This window comes from Cydia splendana, chromosome 23 (genome assembly GCF_910591565.1).
Source record: "Cydia splendana chromosome 23, ilCydSple1.2, whole genome shotgun sequence".
NCBI lineage: Eukaryota > Metazoa > Arthropoda > Insecta > Lepidoptera > Tortricidae > Cydia > Cydia splendana.
The window spans coordinates 9,280,776-9,301,787 of record NC_085982.1 but is presented as its reverse complement, the minus strand read 5'-3'; the positions used below and the strand labels follow the sequence as shown (position 1 = coordinate 9,301,787).

Genomic DNA, 21,012 nt, shown 5'->3' with positions numbered 1-21,012 from the left:
TGTCGCTTTCTAATATATGGGTACTATCCCTTTCGGCTATTTAGGGTTGTCAAAATTCAAGTCATCTTATCTGTGGTCGTGCACGCAAAGGGACGTCAAGTTGTGCCAACTCTAATAATTGCTCGGAGCAATGCTGAGCCGAACGGAGCCGAGTTTGCCCGAAGCAAGGAGTTTCACATCCCTGGTACAGTACACACGCTCTTGGGCTGTTTTAGAGACAATGTTACGTAAAATATCAAATATGAAAAATCTTTATTTATTTATAAATATATTACAACGGGTCACACTTATATTTTAAGTCGAAAATTGGTCGACACGTTTCACTCCGTACCGAGGAGCATCATCGGGAGCGCGGAGCTCGCGTTCGCGGACCGTCGCAGACTGCCAGTGCATAGTCTATGGAAACTGCACGTCAATATGTTGCAATCATAGTAAATATTTCGCCGCTTGAATACAATGTCGATTACTTGGCAAACCCACACTTGGATCCAGCGATCGCACGCTTACGATCACTTTAGTCTGTATCTTTAGGTATTTAAATAAAAGTAAACAAAATCTAGCCTAAAATGGCTCCATAAGCCATAGATGAAAACATTAAGGCCGTAACAGACTATCGCACCGCACCGCGACCTTGGAGCGGTTCTAGGAATAGCTCGTACTGCGTGGGCTTCCACACTATCGCACCGAACCATCAAAACGGTGCGATCCTAGCTTACAGACTGCCGCACACGTGCGCCAGTGTTGCCAAGTGTCCCATATTTCCGTGTTTTTCAACGAATTTTTGCAATGGAATTAATGTGGTTCCGCTTTTTTAGAGGTAGATGAAGGGCGTGAGGTAATATTATGCACATTTTTCCATGAAAATCTTAAAAAATCTGTGTCTTTTTAAAGCACTGCTTCCGCATTTTTGTTATTTCATCGACTGGCTACATTGCCGTCCACTGACATAATTTGAAAATGACAGCTGTCAATCGGTGCGATGCAGCTTACACACTAGGAAAATTGGTGCGGAGCGCACCAGTATTATTATTAGAGTCGGACCAAGAAAAGTCTGCAGCGGATTTGATAGCCCACGCAGTGCAAGTGTCATTTATGCGTCATAATTTCATAGACGTTTGACGTTTAAAATAACAGGTGCACTGCGTGGGCTATCAAATCCGCTGCAGACTTTTCATGGACTGACTTTACCTGTCAGTTGGTGCGACGTGCATGCCCACCGCACCGCTATTAATAATAATTATGTGCGATGGAAGCTTACACACTATCGATAAATGCGCCGCACCGCACCTAGGTCGCGGTCCGGTGCGATAGTCTGTTACTACTTTTACATTATCAAATAATGTAGGTTAAAGTCAGGCCGTTCAGTGACTGATCCAGGCGGTTTTGTATTTGGTTGGTTAACCAATAAATGTTATAGTTATAACTACCCGAAAATGTACAAATTGTTTGTTTACTTTTATTTAAATACCTAAAGATAGACTATAAATAATATCCCTTTTTTAGTTGCTGGCAGATGACACGGGGAAAATAGCTGACCAGGTGGTGAATAAAGCAGAGGCCATCAGGACCAAGATAGACAACGTATGTATTCAAAATAAAATCAATACTGAACGCAAAAAGTCCTCGAAAATGTCCCATTACGAGTACCTATGTAAATGTCCCCATCGCTTCTTCCCTCATTTGTAAAACGTTCCTTCCCATCCCAAAAAGGTCCCTTTTTAATTATATAAAGTTTTGGCATTTTTCGTGAAAATCATTCACATTTTGTGTTATTTAGGGACAATATTTAAAAACGCTAGGATAGTATTTATCTAAATTGCTGTGAAGGATCTTACCTATACGAAATCTTCATATTTGGGTCCGTCTTTGACGTCTCGTAAAACGTATCTATCGGTTTTAATTTTAAACTAATTAACACAAAAGTTATGGCTAGAAAACCAGTTTTTAGGGTTCCATAGCCAAATGGCAAAAAACGGAACCCTTATGGATTCATCATGTCTGTCTGTCTGTCTGTCTGTCTGTCTGACTGTAGAACTATACTGTTGAAACTTGGTAAGTAGGTATGTAGATGTATTCTGTGAACCGCATTAAGATTTTCACACAAAAATAGAGAAAAAAACAATAAATTTTGGAGGTGGGAGGGTGGAAAACAAAAACGAAAAAAATTTAAGGCAACTAGGCTTCGAAAAGTCCCCTACTTAGAACTGAAACTCTAAAATTATTTTTCCATCAAACCCATACATGTGGGGTATATAGATATCCCTAGGGATAGGTCTTCAAAAATTATATTGAGGTTTCTAATATATTTTTTTTCTAAACTGAATAGTTTGCGCGAGAGACACTTCCAAAGTGGTAAAATATGTGTCCCCCCCGCCCCCGCCTGTAACTTCTAAAATAAGAGAATGATAAAACTAAAAAAAATATATGATGTACATTTCCATGCAAACTTCCACCGAAAATTGGTTTGAACGAGATCTAGTAAGTAGTTTTTTTTAATACGTCATAAATCGTCAACCGCAATTTTATTATGTTACTTGCTGCTACGGAACCCTTCATGGGCGAGTCCGACTCGCACTTGGCCGCTTTTTTGGTCTAAAACTGTTCAACTTTGATGCCAAATATCTCGAAGACAATGAACTTTGAAGTAAATATGGCATATTATACTGCTTAAAGCCGTTGCTGTTAATATGATAAGCTACAAAAAACAAGAAAAGGGATTCAGATCGAACATTGGCGTGGGGGAGCCCCTTAAAGAAAATAAAGATTTTAAAATATTAAGTCACAATTTTCCAGCCAGGTTTCAAAGTCAATGAAACTGAATTTAAGGTACCTAATTAAGGCAACTAGACTTCGAAAAGTTTTTCATTGAAGAATCATTCAGTCCAACTTTTTACAAATCAGTTGTTTATTTAGGTAACATAATATCCCTAACTACACTCTGCATTCATAAAACTTTACGGGTCTGATTTAGTTAAATTATGTTTTATCCCTTTCTTACAAATACATAAGTCAAAATGACAGATAAAGACAAACGATTCATAGCTAATTCAAGCCAGTAACGCGTTGAATAACGCCAATACTGCCCTGCTAAGCCGAATAGCGCCATCTCAAAAGAAAATTTATTGCTAACTTATACTTTAGTTTCTATAGCTGATATCATAGTCTAATAAAACATGGTCTTCTCTTCCCAGAGTGACACAAGCCTACGTCACAATAACATTGCCACTTTATATAGCGCTATCGCATATTATCATATAGCGCTGTCGCATTATGACGTAGGTTTGTGTCAGTCACGTGACCACGAAAAGACGGGAAGAGAGTACCAGGCGGAGTATATTATTATATAGTTCGTAGGTTTCTAATAGAGCCCGACGGCTAATCCTATTGTCTATTGTTAAGTAAAACCGCACGTGCTACTTACCTGCAAAAAAGGGTCTCAATTATTCTATTTGGCACCTGAGCGCGGGCTAGTCCAACGCTCAAAAAACCAGTGTAGGTGCGCTCTCCGATAACGCGCCTTTGTTACGCATCTCGATGACACATTTTAGACTGGTTATGTAGCGTTCGACTCGCCGGCACTCAGTATTATACCATGGCTGATATCTAATTCCATTTTCAAAATGTTCTAATATAACATAAACAATTGTTCTAATATAAATGGACGTGTGTTGGATCTAGTAATGGCCAATGTAGATTGCACGGTTGGTGCCTGCTCGTCACCGCTTACGCAAGAGGATCCGCAGCACAAAGCGTTGAATATTTCGCTAGCCCTAAACTTAATGAGTTATTTGCCGCGCTTATTGCCCAATCTATGTACTAGACCGATTTTTTACCGCGGCAACTATGACCTTATCCGCAAGGAATTATCTGAGACCGATTGGTCGTGTATGAATAACATGAATGTTGAGGATTCAGTTACGTATTTTTATTCGGTTCTTAGAACACTTATTCTCAGTCATGTTCCACATAAAAGCGTTAATAGTAATACTGGATACCCTCCTTGGTTTTCTCGTGCACTAATAAAAGTTCGCAAACAAAAACTATCAGTCCATAAAAGGTGGAAAATATATGGTAATCCCCTTGATAGGGCGGAGTTTACTTTATTGAGAAAAAGAGAACACAAATTAGCCTCCGAATGCTATAATAATTTTATTTCGTTGGCTGAGGATAGAATACACAGTGATCCTACTTACTTTTGGTCGTTTATGAAGTCAAAATTCCCTAGTAATTGTGTACCCGACCAAATGTCTTACCTTGGTGAGATTTCTAAAGATGGTAACATAATTAGTAATTTTTTTAATAGATATTTTAACTCTGTCTTTGTTACTGATTCTTCTACCTTACCCGATTATTTGCATGTAGCTAATGACTCCTTGATTGATCTTAATACCGTTGAAATCTCCGAGGATTGCGTTTTTAAGTTTTTAGAGAAAGTAGATATTAAGAAGGGTAGTGGTGCCGATTTGATTCATCCCCTTTTCATTAAAATGTGCGCCCGTGAATTGACAGTGCCTTTAACTCAAATCTTTATTAAGTCCTTTGCTCATGGCCAGTTTCCCTCTTCTTGGAAAAAAGCCTTGATAACACCAATTTATAAAAGTGGTGATGCGAACCTAGTCACTAATTACAGGCCCATTAGTAAATTAAACATATTTGCAAAAATCTTTGAGAAGATCGTTTACAACAAGATTACTTCTGCTTTCTCTCAGCACATTGCCCCTAGCCAACACGGTTTTTGTCAAGGTCGTAGCGTGGATACAAATCTCCTGACCTTTACCGATTTTATTATCAATAGGATTTCTTCTGGCTGTCAGGTGGACGTCGTGTATACTGATTTTTCGAAATGTTTTGACAAAATTAACCATAATAACTTAATCAAGAAACTCTTTGAGCTCGGTATACACGGCGACCTCCTTAGATGGATAAAGTCTTACCTGTCCAATCGCAGTCAGGCGGTTGCCTTGAAGGGTTATACTTCTTGCTTTCTTCCTATACCTTCCGGAGTACCCCAAGGATCGCATCTTGGTCCCTTACTATTTATCTTATATGTCAATGACATGGCAACCTGTTTTCGAAACTCTGAGCACCTCGTCTATGCAGATGACACAAAAATCTACAAAGCTGTGTCATCGGAAGCAGATTGCCGTGCATTACAGCATGATTTGGATAACTTTTCCCGCTATTGTTCAGATAATCATCTTTTCTTGAATAATGAAAAATGTTTCATAATCAGCTTTAATCGTAAAAATGATCCGTTAATTTTCAATTACACCTTAGCTGGGAAAAATATAGCCCGGGTATCTTCCATTAGGGACTTAGGTGTTACTTTAGACTCACAATTAAATTTTAGTTTACATATTGATAATATATGTAAGCGAGCTTATAAGAAGTTAGGGATGATTCTCAGGATCGGACAGCCCTTCAGGCGCCCCAATACTTATAAACTATTGTTCTATTCCTTTGTTAGGAGTATACTTGAATTTGGTTGTGTTGTGTGGACACCTCAGTATCAAGTTCATATTGATCGCCTGGAAAGGATCCAAAATATTTTTCTAAAATCTCTCTGTTACAGAACGGGCAATTATTTCGAACGTACTTCGTTAGCAGCGAAGCATTTTTGTGTTCCTTCCCTTTATAACCGAAGACACTATTTAGATGTAATGTTCTTATTCAGAATTCTTAATGGAATAATTAAATGTCCGAATCTCTTAGAATTAGTCACTTTCAGTTGTCCGCACCTCCCCCTACGTTCCAGATCTCTATTTCACATCAGCTTTGCTCGTAAGAATTACTCTCGGCACACTTTTTTCAGACGAGTCCCTAGTTATGTTAATAAGCATTTACATGATATTGATCCTTTTCACTCTTCCTTGTTTAGTCTCAAAATTGAACTTAAACGTAAATTGTTTTAGTTTTAAGTATTAAACATCGTTTTAAATAACAAAATGTATAAATGTAACTTTCCGATTGTCCTACCTACCAAATAGTAAAATAAATTGATGACTACTTATCCGATAATACTAAAATAGATATTGATGTTAAACCTATTTACCAATCTTCAACTTACCTACCCTCTATATAATTTCACACAATACTGATTTTGTTTGGAAGACTGGTAAATATAATTTATAGTAGTATGTAGTAATAGTAGGTATGGCTCATAATTTCAAATTTCTTTTTCTTTCTGCGGTTATTATGTATGTTAACATTATGTATTACCTACTCATTAATGAACCTCCAGGTCTGTTTCTTAAGTATGTTAAGTACACTACATTGTACTAAAAATCCATTTGCATTATGTGACTGTTTGTGTTCTAAATAAATTAATAAAAAAAAAAAAAAAAAAAAAATCATTTGTTTTTGAGATAGCGCTTATTGGTTATAGGAGGGCAGAATAGGCCCCGTGCATGAACTATAGGGGGCAGCATAGGAGCCGTCATTTTTGGCGCGAGGCGTAAATGTGTCGTTTATGCTTCCGATGTAGCCCACAAAATGGCAGAACCTACTATGCACAAGGAAACGTACCGACGAGAACGGTAGATGGTAGCACTTGCTTTGGCAATGTACATGTGCACATATGTTTCTGATTCAGGCCACAAGATGGCAGCCCTCCAACGCGCACGGTCCCTATAGCACAGAATAAATAATAGTACTAGGTACAGAAGACTCACTCTCTAACAAAACGCGTCTGTTACGATCAGCACAGATGTGGCCGCTAGGTGGCGACAGCGCCACGCGCGGCTTATGGCTTTCCCCAAGATTGGTGTGGAACTGATGTACTTTTAGCTACCTGTAGCAAAGCGACGAAATCGCGGAGTGAGCCACGCCTGCCTATAGTCCCTGCTTGAAAACACTAGGTTAATATTTCAGAACACCGTATTCAAAGCCAAGTGCAGCTGTCACAGGTTGGCCAAGATTGGCAATACACGAATATGCATGGACGAGGTTAATTATTATTAATGTTTTTTTAGTTGGTATAAAAATATAGATGTTAGTGCATCATTATTTTCAATCGTATTTTCACGGAAATGTACGAACGTGTCTTGCTATTTCAGTCAGTGTCGGTACAAAAAGTACTGAGGTTGACTGAAGTAGCATGACAAATACGAACGATTCCGAGAAAATACGATGGAAAACAATTATGTTATACCTCTGTAAGGCCCGTCTTGACTTGACAATATGCTATCCAGAATGAAATATGTATATAATAATACTGTACTGATGTACTGTCAAGTCAAAGTATTTTTTTATTATTATTGGTAGTTGAAAGTAGTATACAAGTTGTCATTAGTAGATTAAGGTGTTGGCTAATTTTGTAGTCGTTATAATGATATAATATAAAAGTAGCTCCTCCTAAGGCCCAAGGTCCTACCTATAGCACCTCTTCAGTTCGATGAAATTTAAATCCTATTCAATTGGAACAGAGTCGCTTTTGCTTTGTTTCGTTCAATTTTCCAAACAACGCAAAATCTACTCTATTTCGTACACTATAGGTTCAAATTTTGGATTTTTCATTTGTATGGCTGGCCCAGTATTCTAAGGCCCTTAGGAGGGTATATTTGTAAAGTAAAAGTAGGTTGATCGGTTCGTATGTAAGTTATTCTTAAAGTTTAGCTGTATTTAAACTTATAGAGTTTGAATAGTTAAATTTATCCGAACCTAAAATAAATTTACACTAGGCGTTCTGATCTCCATCGACATGTGTCGGCTCGATTTAGAGTGCAACTAAACGTATCGCTCGTCGAAACTTATACAATGTAGTGCATAATTATTTTTCATCGTATTTTCACGGAAACGTACGAACGTGCCTCGCTATTTCAGTCAGTTTCGGTACAAACACTGAGGTTGACTGAAGGAGCACGACAAATACGAACGTTTCCGAGAAAATACGATGGAAAATAATTATACACTACCATTGCCATAGATATCTAGGGACTGGCTTTACGGGCAATAATAATGAGGCATGACAGGGGCCAGTACAGCGGTGTGACACCGCTACAACGCGATTGGTTGATGAGTTCGCATCACGCGCGCGATTGGTTGACCAGTTCGCATTACGCGCGCTATTGGTCGCAACTAGTTCCGTTAGACTGCACGATTGGCTGGAATTCGCGAGTAACACCGCTGAACTAGTACCATTATTAGTGCCCGTCCTTTTAGATACTATACGTCAATGTACACTACATTATACAATTGTACTTTCGACTGTTTCTTGTAGGCACAAAAAGAGGCTCTAGCCAAAGCGGCCGCGGACAAGGCGAACAGTAAGGGCAAGGGGAAGGGCAAGGCGCCTCCCCCTCCCCCTCCCCCGCCCCCCGAGGAGGGCGCGGAGCCGCCGCCGCCGCCCGTGCCGTGCCCCGCTAAGGTGTTGGTGCCCAGCGCCGTGCAGTTTGGTAAGACCTGTGAAACTACATCTTCTTCCTCCCGTTATCCCGGCATTTTGCCACGGCTCATTGGAGCCTGGGGTCCGCTTGACAACTAATTCCATGATTTGACGTATGACGACTGCCATCTGACCTTCCAACCCGGAGGGGAAACTAGGCCTTATTGCGATTAGTCCGGTTTCCTCACGATGTTTTCCTTCATCGAAAAGCGACTAGTAAATATCAAATGTTATTTCGTACATAAGTTCTGAAAAACTCATTGGTACGAGCCGGGGTTTGAACCCGCGACCTTCGGATTGAAAGTCGCACGCTCTTACCGCTAGGCCACCAGCGCTTCCTGTGAAACTACATCATGAGCATATTAACCCTTTAACTATCGACGGTAGAAGAAGGACGACACACTCTCTTCTGGCAGAAATGCAAAAGTGTCCAACTGTCAGCTATAAATAATAGGTTTGCTGGGACATCAGTTAGCCGCGACCGCGACCAGTGAAACTTGTGTCGAAACGTCGGTAAATAAAGGTAATAAAATAAATTGGCTTTCTATCTATCTTTTTGATTTTATCTGTTATTTGCAGATATCGTGTGCGACAATGCTGGTTTCGAGTTGTTCGCAGACTTGTGTTTAGCGACCTGGTTGGTCGAACAGAAGATTGTAGATAAGGTAACAACAATCACAAAATAATTTTATTTAACCTTTTGAACGCCACAGACGGCAATTGACGTCAACGCAAAATCGTGACAACGACGCCAAAGACGCCATTTGACGTCGATCGTTTTTTGATGAAAATCTACTGAAAAACACCCCACTTTTAGGTTGGCATTATTTATTCACTAAACTAAATTTTACCCCCGTGGCGTCAGTGGCACGGCAAATGGATGCGCCGTTTGGCGTTCAAAAGGTTAAAACTGAGCTTCTGATGCTGATTGTACGGTCAAATTCATAAACATCTTTAAAGTGTATTGGTCCTTATCCTTAAGTGTCTTATCATGTAAACAAACGTGACGTCTAAGTGTCATTCCAACAATACGATTCACAGACAATCTAGACATCGCAAAATCATTTTTTTAGGTGTTCCGTTCGTTACTGCGATTATTGATGAGAATCTTATTAGAAATGATATTTTTCAGTGGTTATTTGGTTGATTTCAATACTTTGTGAGTTTCTTTAAGTATACAATAACATTTTAAGTGATGATTATTGTGTAATTCCAGCGAGAAGTGTGATAATGTTTTCGAGAAGTGTTTGTTTACATGATAGGACAAGTAAGGATGAATACACTTTACGTTGTTAGCCAACGTTCCAAAAATATATTTACACAACCGTATTAGGTATTGTTTGTTGTTGTAAACAAAACATGTTTGTGAACTCGACTGTTTTCTAGTTTTCTTAATTAATATTTAAATACTTGTATTTCAGATACGGTTCTACGTGAAGAAAATACCGTGGTTCGTCTCAGACGTTACACCGAAAGACTTTACGTAAGTCCATGTGTGTTTTGTTGTTAGATTGCACTGTATTAAGTGCATTGCAAGCAATTTTTAGTACACAAAGTATATGAAAGTTAACTAATAATCAAACAAAAAATATGATATACCAACTATTTTTAATTAACAGGTGGTGCTGTTACAATTTTACGGGTGTTTACATTTTAGAGTTATATTTACATTTTAGGAAACTCATCAAATAGTCTAGATACATAAGTGATATGTGTAATTTGTTTCAGAGAGCTGATCCAGATGTGTTGCAACGCGCAATACAGCAGGACGGCGCCTCCGCCCGCGCCTAAGAAGCCGCGTGAGTACTGACATTCTATACCTAGTTCTGATTATTGCCGTTATAAAAGACCAGCGTCACCCTTAGAGCATTTAGTAACTGGATACGTCATGGCCGTCATTTTCTGTACGAAACAGTCTGCCGATTTTTGCGGGGGAGGGGACGTCAAATGTATTGCTATTTCTACATCATTTGTACGTAACGTACAAATAGCCATGTCAGTCCATACAAAAGTTTGCACAATTGTGCAAGTTTTTCGGCAGAGGGGTAAGCTCTTAAAGGCGACTCCACTTATTAAATGCTCTAAGGGGCTATTCATAAATTACGTCATTTCAAATTAGGGGGGGGGGGGGGTCTGGACATCGGATGATGGTAGCTTGACGTAGGAGGAAACGGGGTCATTCGAAGCATGATTTTTGGATGATTTTAGGGGGGGGGGGGTCAAAAAACGATGACGTAATTTATGGACAGCCCCTAAGGCGTCATCCAAAAGGTACCTTGACATCAAAACTGAGTGGAAACCTTTTCAGTGACGTTGTACTGTTTTGTGACATGTTTTAGTTAAGTTTTACTTGTTTAACCCGTGGAGCGCCCTAAACAGACACGTGTGCTGGTAACTACCCAACTAGCAAAGTAGTCGTATAAGAATTGATTTGCTCAGCCTGTAATCGTATAACAGCCGAGTTACGGTTGTTGAAACACCAATATATCGTATAATAGCGGTTAACTCGACTATTTAGCAATTTTCGCTAATTAGTGCTATAATCATGTCGTATAAACGTTTATAGCACTATCTTTTAGCACTTTTATTCCACCTTTTAATAAATGCTGAGTTAGCGCTACTAAATCACTTTTATTCAGCATAATTGTTCTATTAAAATCATATAACAGCTATAGAATATTGTCTGAATAAGGCGCTTTAATACAACTGTTACTCAATTCTCTTCTCTGTTGCTATAAAAGCTTATTAAAAGCAATCCAATAACCATTTGGCAACAATGCTGCTGTAACAGCGCGCTTATATCATAATTCGGGTAATGGGGTTCAAACCGCTGTTATAGGAGCTGAAGTGTATTTACAGGTTTTATTCAAAATGTATTCAGCTTAGAGTACTTTTAAAGAGTTTTGAACTACATTAACAGCACAAGTCAGCCATGTTGTCGTTTCAATATAGTCCGGTGGCCAACTGCATGAAACCCTACCTGATAAAAAAATAGAAAAATCCTACTCTGTAGGGGTAGCTGACTTTTAGTAGCATCAACTGCTCTTGGTCGGCCGCGGCTTAATTTGGCAAATTTTGCGCAAATGGCAAAATAGTGGCACAAAAATTCATCAAAAAAAAACCCCATCGTATAATAGAATTGAGGACAGCAAAACAAAAGTGGTCAGCTACATCCTGTGTTGGCAGGTTCCTGTGTCCTACCGAATTTGTGGTACAACGTGACAGCTACAATTTACCTCATCGAAAAATAGAATGAAAAAAACTGATTGTAATACCTACATTAAATTTGTTGACGTATGTCTTGGTCGGTCTCACCTTAGCCTGGCAGCTTTTGCAGTCCGTCCGCATTAAAAAAAATGTCAATGGCAGCTATCCTACCATACAAGTGACATTCTATTTTTCGATGAGGTAAATTGTAGCTCACTTGGTACCACAAATTCGGTCGGACACAGGAACCAGCCAACACAGGATGTAGCTGACCACTTTTGTTTTTTGATGAATATTTGTACCACTTTTTTGCCACTTGCGCAAAATTTGCCAAGTTAAGCCACGGCCGTCCAAGAGCAGTTGAAGCTGCTAAAAGTCAGCTACCCCTACAGAGTAGGATTTTTCTATTTTTTTATCAGGTAGGGTTTCATGCAGTCGGCCACCGGACTATAAATCCATAAACATGGCGACATCATGTGCTATAAGTGTAGCAGTAAACGCAGTTACTCGACTTATAGTCGAATTAATGAGATATAAGAGAAACTAGACCGTGTAAGCAAATTTTTACTTATTTTAATTAATATTTTTTTATTGAAATTTAAGAAAATAGACGGCCCATGAATATATATGAACCAGTGCCTTTGGTTTTATCAATAAAGTATTTTTCGCGCTAGGTTTTACTGTATTACGTGTACTTACAGACAGTAAAAACTTATGTACACAATCACGGTAAAAATAAATGTCATGGATGACAGCAGTAAAAAAATACTTAAGTACCTTTTTGTTTTATTAGACACGTGAAGACGATTAGGCCTCAAACATAATAAAATACTTGTAATATAATCGCTTACCTGAGATCGTTTTTAGCACATATTAGTTGAATAAAAGCATTTACTGCACTCTTACACATTTAAAATGCCGAGTAAAAGCAATTCGGCTACTTTTACGAAACATTTTTGCTGAGAAAAAGCAGTGCGGCTGCTTTTATAGAACACTTTCACTGAGTAATAGTAAATTGCTAATGTTTATAGAACAAATAGTCGAATAAAAGCACTATCGTTGCTATTAAAATACTAGAAGCGCTTTTATCCACTTTTACTCAACTCTTGCAGCATCGATTTGCTTCTTATACAGCGCTTACTCTTTTTTAGGGTTCCGTACCCAAAGGGTAAAACGGGACCCTATTACTAAGACTTCGCTGTCCGTCCGTCCGTCCGTCCGTCCGTCCGTCTGTCACCAGGCTGTATCTCACGAACCGTGATAGCTAGACAGTTGAAATTTTCACAGATGATGTATTTCTGTTGCCGCTATAACAACAAATACTAAAAACAGAATAAAATAAAGATTTAAATGGGGCTCCCATACAACAAACGTGATTTTTGACCAAAGTTAAGCAACGTCGGGAGTGGTCAGTACTTGGATGGGTGACCGTTATTTTTTTTGCTTTTTTTTTTTGTTTTTTTTATATGGTACGGAACCCTTCGTGCGCGAGTCCGACTCGCACTTGCCCGATTTTTTATAACACTTTTAGTCTGTATAAGTGCGCCTTTTCGCGTTGAGTAAACGCTTACAGGACTTTTATTCGACTGTTTTTACACCTTTTATAGCACCAAAAAGCGAAAATAAAAACGTGCTCTCAACTTTTATAGCACATAGATTTGCTAGTTGGGTAGTATAGGAGTTCCATACTACGGTAATTCTGGGGCGCTCCATGGGTTAATCGTCCTGAATAATCAATCAGATGTGATAATGTGCTGTTAGTCAGATAGCAGTCGCTTTCGTAAAAACTAGTGTCTTCGGATTCTTGGGATTAGTTGCCAAGCGGACGCCAGGCTCCCATGAGCCGTGGCAGAATGCTGGGACAACGCGAGGGAGATTTATTTATTATTATTTCCAAATATGCAAGTTTACAGTTCTAAACCAAAGCACTTACATACTACAATAATTAACATTAAATTACATTATATTAATACATGCATGTCAAAGAATAATTCAAATCTTATTTCTAAAATATACAGCCATATTATTAAATTATATTATAAATAATTTACGAGTTAACATTATAAGAAATCATTAATTTTATTTTATATAAGTCAAATATACATATTATAAGAGATGATGAAACGTCCTGAATAAATTTTATTCCATTCTATTATGGCCTCGTAAGGCCCATCATAGAAGAAAAACCTGTTTCTAACTTGAACCTTGTTGAATAATTGGGATGAATTTCGAGTTTTACCAAAAACTTTATTTTATTTGATACTAGCGACCCGCCTCGGCTTCGCACGGGTTAACACCTTCCTCAAGAATCACTTTATTGGTAGGTGAAAACCGCATGAAAATACGTTCAGTAGTTTTCAACCGACGAAAAAAAAAACGGAGGAGGTTCTCAAGTCGACGCGTATATTTTTTTTTTAAGTATGACCACGCATAAAGTTTTACAGAGATGTTCGATTTTGATAATTATTTTTTTATTGGAAAGGTTATAGTCCGAAGTTGGTCCCATATAAATTTGGAAAAAAATCCAACCTTAAGGGTAGGAAAATAGGGGATGATTGATTTTTTCACTCACCGATTGTAACGTATGACCACGCATAAACCTTTTACAGAGTAGTCGTAATAATAATAAAAATTTGGAAAAAAATCCTACCCTAAGGGTGGGAAAATAGGGGTAATTTATTTATATTACAGAACAAAATAATAGTTAAAGTAGGATTATTAATATAACAGTTAATAGCTAAAGCAAGGTAGGTAGCTATTTTAAAAGTAATCAAAAATTAAGCATGTAATAAATTGTATAAATTATAGCCACAGAAAATTATAAAATAAAAACTTTTTAACAAAAAAAATAACCGCCGAAAAAAACTAAAAGGAAATAAAAAAAACCGGCACTAACACGAAACGAGTCGACCAACAAAAACAATAGCACACTGAAAAGAAAAAAATAATTATTTTGTCTTCAATAACGCAAGTGAATACCTATGAACTATGTATATACATACTTCTGAAATCAATCACACAAATCTGCGTATTTATATATTTACAATCTGTTATTTTTGGAGTCGGTGCCAGCCTCAAACAAACTTGAGCACCTTAGTGAAGCACCTGCACCGACTCCAAAAATAACAGATTGTAAATATATAAATACGCAGATTTGTGTGATTGATTTCAGAAGTATGTATATACATAGTTCATAGGTATTCACTTGCGTTATTGAAGACAAAATAATTATTTTTTTCTTTTTTTTGTTAAAAAGTTTTTTGACTTTATCGCGAACATACAAACACACAAACAGACAGACGCGGCGGGGGACTTGTTTTATAAGGTGTAGTGGGAGCATTCCACGGGCTGTCCCGTACAAACGCATTTTATTTCCTGTGTTTTTCTACGGCATTTAAAGCAGGCGATTATTTTTCTGTGCATATTTTTGACCATTTGTCATAGAAAAGGAAACTCTTATACCTGCAAATCTTCAGAAAGTTCACGTTTGTACGGGATAAACGGTAGACAATTACATGGAATGCTCCAGTGAATTATTTGCGCATGTTGTATTACAGTGGCGGAGGGCGAAGCACCCCCACCAGACACAAACGTGACCTCAGCGGAGCTCCAACAGCTCGGCCAGAAGTTCCAGCAGTATTACAACGAGGGCGTGTTCGTTGTGTCGGTGGGTTATTTCCCGAAATACTCGAATCATCACAGAGTAGTAATTTATTCAAAATAATACCTATGCTCTATATAGCTGTCAGAAATGTAATATTAAAAAGATTACATTGCAGTTTTTTGAAGTTCATAATTCGCAGTGACACATCAAAGCTCTGAGCAAAAATCTAGAGGCTCTAGATTAGACTATACATAGATATATGCAGTATCAACAATTAAAATTCATATCCACAAGCCGTACATTAACAATATTTTTCAGTGTGAAGACTTCTGGACATCCCCCCACGTATTCAAAGACATGAAGAAGTACGACTACTGGTTGTACCGTAAACTGCAATACGCTGTCGCTGTTCTATTCAAAGGCGATCTGAACTATAGGAAGCTGCTTGGAGAGAAGAATGTTCCGCCTACTACACCGCTGCTACAAGCTCTACAAGGTATCTTATCTTACGAGGCAGTATCTTACCTAATGAAGAAGTACGACTACTGGTTGTACCGCAAACTGCAATACGCTGTCGCTGTTCTATTCAAAGGCGACCTCAACTATAGGAAGCTTCTCGGAGAGAAGAATGTTCCGCCTACTACACCGCTGCTACAAGCTCTACAAGGTATCCTAATCCACCCTCATAAATACTTGCCCACTGTATGACGATATACGTACAGATGTATCCATCAAATCTGTACGGATATGATGACCGTTCTTGTCTACGTGACAGCGTGATAAAACGGTATCCGTCACTTTCAATCGCTCTCTGTTAAAAAGTGACAGATATTTTATATATAGCGAGCGGACCAATCTGTTAACGTATGTCTGGCGCAGATATTTGTGCGGACTTATCTGTGCCTAATCCTACAATACAAATCTTACTAACGTTCCTGCAAAGTGTATTGTATTCTGTGTATTGGGTTACGTAGGATAAGCTAGAGAGCTTATGTTTTAATTAAGGCACAATAAATAACCAACGCCTTATTATTTATTACTTTATAAAAACAAAATATCAACGAAAACTATTTGTTTTGGTGAAACGCCACGCGCAATTGAAACTCGTTACCAATGGGGTTGGCAACTGTCAAAGGTTTGCATAGATGGCGCCAGCATAGCTTGCCCCTTTTTCTATGAGATTTGGCTTAAAAGGCTGGCACCCAGGGCACAAAATTCCGTTAAAAAAACAAACATTTTACTCATTTCAAGGAATTGACAATTGACAGGGCAAGCTATGCTGGCGCCATCTGCTAAATACTTCGACCGGCCAAGCCAATTTATCGTCCCTATCATGGCAATAATTAGATAATAGCTGGTTTTTCGAATTAAATGCTTAATTATATTACTTTTTAGGCTTCCAACCGGCACCGTTGATCGCGTGTCGCACGGTCAAGTGCGATCTGATCTGCGGCTTGAAGAAAGGCAAGGCAGAGCAAATCTTCAAGATTGATCCTAAGTGGATGCAGACTGGCGACTATGGGTGAGAATCAATCTACCAGAGAATAAGGATAGGTACCGTAAAAGTATAAAACTTTGCCCTTTAACATAACTTTGCCCACCGCGTCACAGTTCAGTAAAAAGCGAAATAACTTAAAAGTAGTTACAGTAGTTAAGTAGGTAGTAGAGTTAGAGTTTCTGAAGAAAGTTATGTTAAAGGGCAAAGTTTTATACTTTTACGGTATACCTCGTTTTTTTTGCACTTCCAATGTGTTTGGGTTAGCGTTGTTCATAACTATTCCAAATTTCAAATCGATAGCTTCAGTAGTTCTCGAGATATTTAGCGATGTGACAGACGGACGGACAGCGGACAGAGTCGCACAATAAGGGTTCCTTTTGTACCTCTTTGGTACGGAACCCTAAAAAGGTAGGTAAACAATTTTGACGTGTATTTTTAATTCAAGTAGTTGCCGCGCACCGTTACGGACCGGACGCCTGCTCGCGCTTGCGCCACCTTGCGGTCATATCTGTCGTAATAGACGCGTTTTGTTAGAGTGAACCTTCTGTATCTACTACCTATGTACCTAGTATATACCTAGTACCTACCTACCTACCTACCTACCTACCTAGTAGTGGTAGTAGTTCTGTATCTAGTACCTACTATTATGTATTCTGTGGCCTCGTTTCAATTTGCGATTGTATTAAAAACACATGGTGTAGAAAGCTATATCCTCCTAAGGCCCAAGGTCACACCTATAGTATCTCTTCAGGTCGATGAAATTTAAACCATATTTACCTAATTGGAACAGAGTTGCATTTCTTTTATTTTATTTTATTTTGAGGAGCGCTGGTGGCCTATAGTATAAACAACATTATTTGCGGTATTTGACACATTATGACTGACGTATATAGAGATGTAACTAACGCAAATCGATTGTCACAGCAAGCGATTACGATTGGATGGCACGTAGACTGAGGTATCGAAACTATCGAATTGTGACGTATAATGAATTTTTATTTGAGATTTAAATAAAGCTAGAATCATAATTATGGTTTTCCCGCAAGGTAAATGCATTTAATACACCGACCGAGTAGGTCGCACCCATCGTCAAAATCTAAACTAACTGGGGATCTATTTTAAAGTTTAGTTATGTTATTTCTGTGTCAAATTTGTTGTCTGTTAGGTGACGATAAATATATCCATATTTACAGTTAATTATCCACCTTTTCCTTATTTTTATTAAAAGAAAAATGAAAAATTCATATCGATTTACTTAGACGACTACCGATTCATAACGGTGGTGTCCGGCCAACCCTAAAATTAAAAAAAAAGACGTAGAACGTAAACGTTCGCAGTGCAGTTGTTTTCCTTTGTGATTTCGATGCGCAAGACATTTTACTTAGTATTGCTGTTGTGAGTGACAGACGTCAAATACCGCAAATAATGTTGTTTATACTATAGCGGTAAGAGCGTGCGACTTTCAATCTGGAGGTCACGGGTTCGAACCCCGGCTCGTACCAATGAGTTTTTCGGAACTTATGTACGAAATATCATTTGATATTTACCAGTTGCTTTTGGGTGAAGGAAAACATCGTAAGGAAACCGGACTAATCGTCAGTCGTACAGTCGCTATCATAAAAATAGGCACTAGACTTGACAACTAATCCCAAGAATTGACCTATGTCAATTCTTGGGATTAGTTGTCAAGCGGACCCCAGGCTCCCATGAGCCGTGGCAAAATGCCGGGATAACGCGAGGAAGAAGGTGTAGAAAGCTGTAAAAATAATGTGGTGTTACAGGGTGGTTCAGTACTGCCCGAAGGCCGAGCCCCTCAAGGTGGCGGACCGGCCGTGCAAGTTCTACTGCGCCGAGTGTCTCGGCCTCACCTGCCCTGATGAGGACCGCTTCTGGTGATTTCGGGTGAGCGAGTTATATCCAGATGTTTTGTCTCTTCAAAATGTCCCTTTGCAAAATCTGTCCACACATTGTATCATTCGGTTGAAAATAATAGAATTTGTATGACACAATTTGTGTGAGTAGGTTTTACCTTTTTAACGCTTTATGTCATAAACACAAACATCACTTAACGTTTTGGACGCCAATGACCGATATATCCGCACCGCAGGTCCAACGCCAAAGACGGATTAATCGGTCACAGACCACAGAGCAACATAGACCTACGGGCATATGCATAAAGTTCAATTTCAGTTTTGACACTTCGGTGACGTGGCGTCTGAGTGACAGCTTTTGTGTTTGACACGGCGTCGAAAAGGTTAAACGCCAAACTCCCGGGTGGAACGGAGCTAATGTAAACGTACTTGATTGACAGCGTCCGGCATAACACCTATAGAGATGTAGTGCATATTTGTTTTCCATCATACTTCTCGGAAGCTCATTATAGTTCGTATTTGTCATGCTACTTCAGTCAACCTCAGTACTTTTTGTGCCGAGACTGAGTGAAATAGCAAGACACGTTCGTACGTTTCCATGAAAATACAATGGAAAATAATTATGCACTACAACTGCTGTGCGCACGACTAGTAACGACGACCGTAGGTGGTTTTTTGCGTGCAAAAGGTTCAAAAATGGTCAGGTAAATCCAAGGCTCGGAACCGGTTTTTTCTTCATACAAAGAATACCGGTATTATTACGTTCTTCGGTTTATTATTTAATTTTTAATGGGACAATCTAATACTACGAAGTTGTTAAGTAAATACATGATTTAGTCCTACGTAAAGAGCATAAAATAATTTAAAATATTGGACTTAGTCGGGTTTTATAGTAAAAACCAGTTCCGAGCCCCGGGTAAATCTCATTCGAGATTGTATCCCTATTCACCCCGGTTGACGATATTTATTTTTTTGTTTCAGATATCGCTTCATACTTAGTCAGTCTTTTTATATACAAATCAGTGCAATATATAGAAGTTTAATTCACATCGATCAAGTTCATCCTTTTTTGGCTCTTACAATTCTATAGATACCATGTTGTAAATAAAATATTTTAATTTAAAATTAGTCATTTTATTTTCACCTCCATACAACGCCGTTTCGGCCGTCCGAATGCCTAATTTTTTAAACAAAAATCTGAAGACCATTGAACCACTAACATTCAGATTCCTATTAATTTATGATCCGTACCTATGTAAAGTTTTTTTACTACCCTATTATCGTGCGCCACTGTTATACTCTGTATCTTTAGGTATTTAAATAAAAGTAAACAAAATCTACCCTCAAATGGCTCGTCAAGCTAGTTGAGGGTAGATGAAAACATTACACGATCAAATAATGTAGGTTAAAGTCAGGTCGTTGAGTGACTGATCTAGGCGGTTTTGTATTTGGTTGGTTAACCAATAAATGTTATAACTACCCGAAAATGTACAAATTGTTTGTTTACTTTTATTTAAACACAGGCACTTATTTTGTAAATTCTACCTTGGCCGCAAATCATTTTCGTGTACCTTCCCTTTTTAACCGTAGGATATACTTGGACGTTATGTTTTTGTTTAAAATTCTTAAAAATATTATTAATTGTCCTAATCTCCTAAGATTAGTTACTTTCAGTTGTCCGCATCACCCCTTACGCCCTCGATCGCTGTTTCATATTAGTTTTTCTGTCAAGAACTATTCCAGGCATACCTTTTTCAGACGGGTTCCTAGTTACTATAATAAACATCTCTCCGAAATAGATTGCTTTCAAAATTCGATATCTAGTCTAAAAACCATAGTTAAACGTAAGTTGTTTTAGTACCTAAGTACTGATAGCAGTTTTTTTTTTTTTCTATCTGGTATTAATATGCAGTAGTTATAATTGTACTTACACAGTTAACATAATTTATAATTTATGAACCTCCAGGTCTTTTTTTTATTGTATCTTTTGTTGCAGTACATCTTGTATTGTATTTTTGATATGTTTATACGACTGTTTGGTTTTCTCAATAAATTAAAAAAAAAAAAAAAAAAAAAAATACCGAAAGATACAGATTATAGGCAAAGGCCTCTCCCCTTATCTTCCACAGCTCCCGACATAGTGCCTCCTCCAGCCATGTAAATAAAAGATTTTAATTTGCAATGTATCCATTTTATTTACAAATATATCGTACATTTATATACAAATAAAACTAGCAATGTACAAAACAGTTGGATTCGATAAAATGGTTTTGATTAAAACAATGTTGACACAATGTGGTGCCCCAGCAAGCATATCAGCTGTACAGATGTAGTGAATAATTGTTTTCCATCGAATTTTCTCGGAAACGTTCGTATTTGTCATGCTACTTCAGTCAACCTCAGTACTTTTTGTACCGAGACTGACTGAAATAGCGAGACACGTTCGTAC

General features: G+C 38.2%; 1 protein-coding gene and 1 long non-coding RNA gene across 2 annotated transcripts in view; both read left to right on the top strand.

Moving 5' to 3' along the window:
• LOC134801895 (damage-control phosphatase ARMT1-like) overlaps positions 1-18,623 on the top strand; it is a 35,763-nt gene extending 17,140 nt beyond the window's left edge. Inside the window, exons 7-16 of the mRNA XM_063774547.1 lie at positions 1,504-1,581; positions 6,871-6,945; positions 8,219-8,393; positions 8,963-9,048; positions 9,805-9,866; positions 10,112-10,182; positions 15,148-15,257; positions 15,513-15,690; positions 16,590-16,716; positions 18,474-18,623. Coding sequence (XP_063630617.1) covers positions 1,504-1,581; positions 6,871-6,945; positions 8,219-8,393; positions 8,963-9,048; positions 9,805-9,866; positions 10,112-10,182; positions 15,148-15,257; positions 15,513-15,690; positions 16,590-16,716; positions 18,474-18,588 — 1,077 coding nt within the window. The 3' untranslated portion in view covers positions 18,589-18,623. The remainder of the gene's footprint in view (positions 1-1,503; positions 1,582-6,870; positions 6,946-8,218; positions 8,394-8,962; positions 9,049-9,804; positions 9,867-10,111; positions 10,183-15,147; positions 15,258-15,512; positions 15,691-16,589; positions 16,717-18,473) is intronic.
• LOC134801922 (uncharacterized) lies at positions 14,058-14,422 on the top strand. The gene is made up of 2 exons (XR_010145753.1): positions 14,058-14,172; positions 14,321-14,422. It is a non-coding gene; the product is annotated as an uncharacterized LOC134801922 (long non-coding RNA).
• Positions 18,624-21,012: the final 2,389 nt, after the last annotated feature.